The sequence below is a fragment of the Nematolebias whitei genome, chromosome 19 (genome assembly GCF_014905685.2).
Source record: "Nematolebias whitei isolate Nwh7 chromosome 19, NemWhi1, whole genome shotgun sequence".
NCBI lineage: Eukaryota > Metazoa > Chordata > Actinopteri > Cyprinodontiformes > Rivulidae > Nematolebias > Nematolebias whitei.
Genome location: NC_056516.1, coordinates 39,362,806 through 39,370,611, shown reverse-complemented (window position 1 = coordinate 39,370,611; position 7,806 = coordinate 39,362,806). Strand labels below are relative to the sequence as shown.

The 7,806-nt window shown below is 43.9% G+C and overlaps 1 protein-coding gene across 1 annotated transcript in view; it reads right to left on the bottom strand.

Annotated features, from left to right (window-relative positions):
- The window catches only part of fbxl6 (F-box and leucine-rich repeat protein 6), a 6,689-nt gene extending 2,181 nt beyond the window's left edge, over positions 1 to 4,508 (bottom strand). The window contains exons 1-8 of the mRNA XM_037692894.1: positions 4,463 to 4,508; positions 3,435 to 3,986; positions 2,992 to 3,150; positions 2,760 to 2,823; positions 991 to 1,122; positions 807 to 914; positions 620 to 733; positions 316 to 547 (exon numbers count right to left, since the gene is read on the bottom strand). Coding sequence (XP_037548822.1) covers positions 316 to 547; positions 620 to 733; positions 807 to 914; positions 991 to 1,122; positions 2,760 to 2,823; positions 2,992 to 3,150; positions 3,435 to 3,922 — 1,297 coding nt within the window. The 5' untranslated portion in view covers positions 3,923 to 3,986; positions 4,463 to 4,508. The remainder of the gene's footprint in view (positions 1 to 315; positions 548 to 619; positions 734 to 806; positions 915 to 990; positions 1,123 to 2,759; positions 2,824 to 2,991; positions 3,151 to 3,434; positions 3,987 to 4,462) is intronic.
- Positions 4,509 to 7,806: the final 3,298 nt, after the last annotated feature.

Sequence of the window (7,806 nt, the reverse complement as noted above, 5' to 3'; positions counted from 1 at the left end):
ATGGATGAATTAATGGATGGATGGATGAATTAATGGATGGATGGATGGATGAATGGATGAATTAATGGATGGATGGATGGATGAATGGATGAATTAATGGATGGATGGATGGATCTTTTTATTTTTTTACGGTTTATTTCTGCCTCGTATTAAAGGCCTCGCTGCATCCAAAGATTATTTCCTGAAAGTTTCATTAGGATCAGCGAGATATTTTGCTAACAGAAACAGGTCAACCTGCAGCAGAGTCCTAAATAATTCTGGATCATTTGAATCTGAACATCCTGCAGTTCACGTTGAAACAGGCGTGTTTCTCACCGGGACACGGTAACGCAGCCAGAGCAGACGTGGAGATCCGGGAGCATCCTCGCAGGTCCAGGACTCTCAGCATGGTGGACCCGAACAGCACGTCCCTCAGGTCTTTGTCCGTCAGGTAGGAGTGGGACGCGGTCGCGATGCAAAGCTCCTCCAGGAGCGGGAAGCCCGCCGCCGACACGACTCCGTTACGGCTCGCTTTGTTCAGGAGTCGGACGTTCAGCATGCGGAAGGTCTGGAAACAGAAGCAACCGGTGAAGTGAAGAGTCAGAGCCGTGACCCTCAAATGAAACGGGTTCATTCGGACCTTCAGTTTAGGACAGGCCATCTGAAGCTGCTGGACGCAAACAGGAAGTTCCCCGTCCTTACTGTCCAGCTTTTTGTTGACCTCCAACAGCTCCAGGCCCGGACAGCATCCCCGCTGAGGAAAAACAAAGCTGAGCTCCAGGACTGCGCTCATCACAGACGTTAACGCACGGAGGAAACTACCGTACGGTGATAACTGCCAGCAGTCTGTCGGTCTTCAGTCCATGAGTGAAGAGCAGCTCCCTCATCTGGTTCCCGTGATGCTCCAGGTACTCCTGCAGTCCCTCCACCTGGAACTGCAGCAGGTTGGAAGAGTTTAGAAACCGTGAGTGTAAACATGGAGGTTGTGATGAGGAGAAACGTTTGGATCACCTCAGACTGCTGCAGGTTGAGGCTCTGCAGGCGGCGGCTGTGGAGGCCGAGGCTGTGGAAGGCCTTCAGCGTCACACCTTTACAGTAGGACAGCCTGATGGAGCGGAGACGAGGACAGAGCCGGGACACCACCTGGACGGGACCACAGACGGACGGAACGTCCATCAAATACAGAACGAGCCGTTTTACTGCCGAACGCTGAGTCAGCACCACGCTGCTGATTTCCTGTCTCTAGTTCTCTGCACCGTCTTTTACAACTTCAGCTGAACCTGCAGTTTTAGCTGTTCATAAACCAAAACATTCGGCTTTTTTTTTTTCCTTATACTTTTCAAAACATTCAACTTTATTAAAAATAAACTTCCCATAGTAATAAATATGAATAAAAATAACATATAAAGGGCTGCGGTAGCTCGGTGGTTCAGTGCTGCAGCCTCGTAATCCTGGGGTCGCTGGGTTGAGCCCAGGCTGAGTCAAGAAGGGCATCCGGCATAAAACAGTTGTCATATCTTTCATGCGAGTTCTCATTGAGGCGACTTGTGCACGTAGGCGTGTAAAGAAAGAAACTAAAGGTCCTGCTGCTCAGTAATCCAGGATGAATCTAACGAGGTAGAGTCAGGTCCGCTGGACTAGATCTGTCATTTCTAACCCGAGCCCTAAACCCAGCCCCACCTGACCCGAATTCGGGGCAGATCGGGTCATGATAATGTGCTGGATGGGCGGGCCGGGCTTTTAATTGGGTCAGGATCAGCTGCTATCCAATTATATAATAACATGGCCTGCCATACCATCACCAGTCGCACAATTTCACCGCGAGCTGACCGGCCCTGAAAGAGTTAAAAAGTTCTGTTAAGCTTCAGATGGACTGTACTGCCAGGCAGCGATCCATCGCCCAAACGGACGTTCATTCAGCCGCTGCACTCTGCGGACGCGCGCGGCCGAAGACCCAAACGGGTGAGATCCCAAAGCAGAGCAGGGTCCATGTCTGAATAAATCAACAGGTTTAAATGCTCTGCGGCCATGAAAGGACAAACACCCTCTCAGTTTTGAATCTTTCATTCAGCCGCACGTCCCCGACCTAATTAAAAATGTCAGGTTTTTTCTGGGTTTGGACCTGTAATTACTGTTAATTTGTCGGGTGGGGTTTGAAGATTATGACTGGGCTGAGTCGGGTCAGATTTTTTGGGCCCGAATGCAACTCTACTCTGGATGGGTTCTTCATCCCCGAGAGGGACCACTGGTCTGCAGAGTCCTGGCCTGGTGATCTCTGAAGAAGTCTTTGGGATAAAAGAAGAAACGTTTGAAGAAGAAGAATCCGTCCAGAGGACCTGACTCCACCGGGTCAGATTATCTACCTGGATCAGATTATCTACAAGGATCAGATTATCTACCTGGATCAGATTATCTACATGGATCAGATTATCTACATGGATTACTGAGCAGCATCAAAGCAAATAAAGAACTTTGTGTGTCTTTTGTTCCAGGTGATCAATGTCCCGCTCTCTGGGTCACCGTGTTTCATGTTAGTTTCTGTTTTGGCTTTTTATATTCGCCCATCGAGCCTCTGTTCTGTTTTTCATTTTACCAACTCGGTTTCAGCTTCTTCAGCTAATTTCAGCCAAATTGTTCGGCTCCCAGCATCCCTCTGCGTTTTCACCGAACCTGAACTTTCTCTAGTTTCTAATAAATCTTCCAAATAAAATCCCGAGTGAGATGATTTCTTTGGCTGAGGGTCGTAGAAGTGAGACGTGCAGATTGAAAGTGCGTCTCACCTCCAAGGTGAAGTCGATGTTCTTTGTCCAGTGACAGAGAGAAAAGTCCGTCAGCTGAGAGAACCTGAAAGAAAAACCCCATGAGTTCAGACCTCACATCTCCACCACGGTACACAAAGCACCTGAGTCGGAACATTCACACCAATATTTGTGTTTTAAAGTCTGCAGCAGGTGATCAGAACCAGAACCTCCTCAACCAAACCCTGAAAGTATGAGCAGGAACAATCCAGACCTGTTCTGTGCGAGCCAGTAAACTGTGTTCTGGATCGTCATCTCAGTTTTAGGAAGCTGACTCTTCCCCGATCCGATCCAGCAGTGGCCTACGGTCACCCTGCGCCACAGAACCGGGCTGGAGGCGGCGGCGTTCCACAGACGACAAACCCTCCCCATCCTGCATCACAAACACAGCAGAGGGCCACAAAACACCGACCCGATGTTGTCCAACCGTTCGAAACGGGACGTTTTCACCACAAGGTTCTGGATAAATGTATTCATTTTTTAGCTGCAGTTTAGATCAGATTATAAACTCAAACCTTCTGGCAAGGTTAAGGTTGGTAAATTAGAATCAAGTTCTGGAACAAATTCCATAAACTAACCAGAGATTTGATCCAGAAACATCTGCGAGTTTGAGTTTAACGTTCCTGGAACTAAATCAAGCACCAGATCAGAAGATACCTGCACAAGAAAGGAACGGCGCCGTCCTGAACCACCACCATCTGAAAAATATTGACCAGCACCTCCTCAGGTAAGTCCTGTCCCCATCTGTCTCCAGCATCAGAGAACGTCCTGTCCTCGTCTTCCTCCTCCGCTGGTTTAATTCCCACTTTAGGTTTTCCCCGGACTGATTTAATTTTCTTTACTGGATCCCGTTTGACCTTTCCTTTAAGGGTCTTCTTCTTTTTGCTTCCTTTCTTTTTAGGAGTCCAGACAGAACCGACGTACTGAGACGAAGCATTCGATATGACCAGAAGCATGTCTTCGCCCTGATGGACGGTGTAGTCGGGCCGGGATAACCGGGCCTTTTTCTGCTTCTTTGTTTTCACCTTTGACTTCCTTTTTAAAGAGGTTTTCTTTGACGTTGGTCCGTGTTCTTCCTGACCAGCAGCTTGGGGCTCCTCTTCCCTCTCCCTCTGACTGGAAGCGTCCGAGACAGAATCCTCCATCGTTGCTGCTATCTTGGTTTTATTCGTCCAAGACCAGACATCAGGACATCAGAGACATAAACACCTAAAATAAAAGAAGCCGATCAGTAAGGCCTATAAAAAGCAACAAACCTTATTCTTCAGAGCTCTGTTTTGATTTAAATGTACAGAAGAGGAAGTCACTTTATGATTTTCACAGGAACAATTCTCGGCTGCAGTTTTGTGTTAATGATGATAAAAATATTTTAATTTACAGGTTAATCTGCCAGTTTTATCTTCATGGTACATTACAGTTCAAACCCAAAAACATTGTACAGGTTATAATCAGAATTTGATCCTTTGATAAATTCCCTTTGGTTTACATCAAGCTGCGCGCGCAGCCTCGATTGTTTACAAGCGGAAGATAATATTGAAGCCGACTAGCTTCAGTAAAACCATAGATTTTATTATAAAGTCAATTAGTTAAATTTACAATTTTAGAAGAACATAATATATAAATCGATGCTGTACGAGTAGCAATTATAAGTACCGGTAATGTTTTAAATAAACGCCTTTCTTTACCTTGACTAACTAGCTGCCGCTAACCGTACACGGACCCAGAATGCATTTCGCACCCCTGTTGTGATTGGTCGAGGTCCACAAAGCCCCCCCCCCATCTGTTAATTGACCAATCACTAAACAGTAAAACACAGGTCGCCTTCTAATTTTGATTGGCTAAAGTCTCAACAAAAGCCCGCCTTCTATAAAACTGACCAATCACTGAACAGTTTTAGTATAATTTTTTTAACCATCTGAACGTGTTGTGTTCATCTCAAGGTAAAGCGCTTCTTAAAAAAATTATACCGGCATATACTTTGTTAATCTAAAATGTTTATAAATGTAAAAGCAATTAGTACGAGTATTTAGCTCGAGTTAATTCTGCATTAAAAGATTGTAGGTAGTTCTGTTTCCTGTTGTAAAAACGAGCGCTAACAGCAGCAAGTGGCTAACAACAAGCCCAGGCTAGCTAGAAACAGTATTTAAAGTTTAAAGTATTCTTTAAACTTTGTGTTCGCTAACAAACAAGGCGTAATAAATTTAGACCTCGAAGCACAGCAGCATGCGTCTTTGTAAAATGTTACTAACAATAAAGAGACTGTAGCCAGGGTTACTTAAATTGTCCTCATTTATTAGGATGTTTGTAGTTTATAAGTGGAACAGGTCTTGAAGATGAGTCCTCGTGGCTCAATGAGACTAACCTGTAGAAATAAAGGTTGAATTAAAAACAATTACCATACACCCTTCAAAATGAATCATCCGTTAATGCTAGAATAACTTATCTGATCTACTTGCTTATTATTTAATAGTCTTTTTAAGATTGATGATAAACAAGCTTTGTTTATTTATGATTGTAACGTTTAAATCTGAAGTTGTGTCTTTTGTTGAAAACAGCACGTCATGGAGGAGGGTCAGGACTTTTCCCTCCACGGGAAAACAGTTGTAACTGAAGATAATCTGAGTAAGTCTGATGTTTTGAATTCTCTGTTCGGGTCTGAGAGCCCGGATCCTGGTCCACATGGATCACAGTGCCAGCGACCCGCCTGAAGCTAACTGGACTCAGCCGCTGGTCGGCGGATGCACGCGGCCAATAACCCAATTTGGATCATCGGCCGTGCGCATCTGCCGACCGTTAATTACTATAATAACTATAATATTATAATAACTATAATAATTTGCTGACTGTTGATAAAAAAAAACAAATCTTTTATCTTCCTTTCTTTGAAATATTTTAAATCATGTCAAACTGATTTGCTTACAAAACCAGTAAAAGCTTAAAATTTATTATTATTATTATTATTATTATTTCATTGGGTTTGGGGCCAGTAATCACAGTTAATTGGTCGGTTTCAAGTCGGGCTAGGAAAAAATTATATGGGTTCGGGCCGGGTCGGATTTTTTTAGGCCCGAATGCAACTCTAAATGTGGGGACAATGACAGGGAAAGGTAGAGAGCTGTCTGACATGATGCTGAGAAGGAAGGTACATGTTTTATGTGTCCAAGAGACCAAGTGGAAGGACAGCAAGGCTCGCAGCATTGGAGCAGGGTTCAAACTGTTTTACCATGGTGTGGATAGAAAGAGGAATGGAGTAGGGATGGTCCTGAAGGAGGAGTTGGCAAAGAATGTAGTAGAGGTGAAAAGAGTGTCAGATAGGGTGATGTGTCTGAAGGTTGAAGTAGAAGGTCTGATGCTAAATGTTGTCAGTGGTTATGCTCCACAGGTTGGATGTGATGAGGAGGAGAAAGATACATTTTGTAAAGATCTGGATGAAGTGATAGAGAGTATTCCCAGGGAGGAGAGAGTGGTGATGGGAGCAGACCTGAATGGACATGTTGGTGAAGGAAACAGAGGATGAGGAAGTGATGGGTAGGTTTGGTGTCAAGGAAAGAAACCAGGAAGGACAGATGGTGGTGGATTTCACCAAGAGAATGGAAATGGCTGTAGTCAACACCTGTTTCCAAAAGAGGGAGGAGCATAGAGTGACCTATAAGAGTGGAGGAAGGAGTACGCAGGTCGACTACATTCTGTGTAGAAGAGGAAACCTGAGGGAGATTGGAGACTGTAAGGTTGTGGCAGGGGAGAGCGTGGCCAGACAGCATCGGATGGTTGTGTGTAGAATGACTGTTGTTGTGAAGAAGAGAAAAAGAGTCAAATCAGAGAAGAAGACCAAATGGTGGAAGATGAAGAAGGAAGAATGTTGTGAGAAATTCAGAGAGGAGCTGTTAAAGGCTCTGGGTGGTACTTTATTTAGACCTGTTTATGCCCCTTTTCCATTAGTACCTTTAGTACCAGTACAGCACGGTTCGACTTGGTACGGTACACGGTGTGTTTCCATTAAACTTTCAGTAATGGTTCTAGTGGGCGGGGTTCAAATTGACTTTACCTGCCATATCTGTCTATATAGCTTTGTGTGTGTGTGTGTGTGTGTGTGTGTGTGTGTGTGTGTGTGTGTGTGTGTGTGTGTGTGTGTGTGTGTGTGTGTGTGTGTGTGTGTGTGTGTGTGTATATAAATATATGTATATAAATCCTGCTAATGAAGTTTTAATGAACTTTAATTCACCATTAAATCTCTGATGAACCAGATTCTACAAAAACATCTATATTTAAAATTGTATCTTTTTTTTCTCTCGCACTCATTGTGTCTTTTAATGTTTAATTGATTTGTGTGGTTTTGTTTCTTGTTCATATTTTTTTTTTATTTATCTTTGATTTAAAGTTTAATTCTTGTTTAGTGATTTGTTCATCTGTGAGTTAGAATAAAGTTGAGCTAAAGGCCGTGTCTCTTCTTTAAACATGTTGGAGGGAAATATTCATGAGATCCAATAATGTCTTTTTATGATTTTTCAATTGAGTTAACTTTAACAGATTATTTAATAGCCAAAAAATTAAATTTTTTAATTAAATTGAAAAGAGGATTTCATGATAAAGCCGGCACCGTTTATTTATTTTCTTAATCTTCACTGATAAGAAAAATACATTATTTTTTTATACATAAAATATATATTTTTTTAATTTTCCATCCTCCGTCCCAGACCCGTCCCGGTCCGCCCGTCTGCCCGGGGTCGGCCTTCATGAGCACGCGAGGCTGGGGCCCGGGCAGCACGGAGGATCTTCTTCGGTGACCGGCGGAGCTCGGCGCCGGGGAGATGACGACCTGAGGGGGCTACAGTTATTTGGTGCTAAGATGGCCTTTCTCCTCCAGTGCCCGCCCTCTCCCTCGTCGACAGTTTTGTCAAACTGGTTCAAAACAACAAAGTCCATGCTCAATAATCCAGGTATACAATCCAACAGTGTTCAGTCGGGTCATCTGGACGGTTTCTTTTTTTTGTGCTGAGACGTTTCACCTTCCATCCAGAAGCTTCATCAG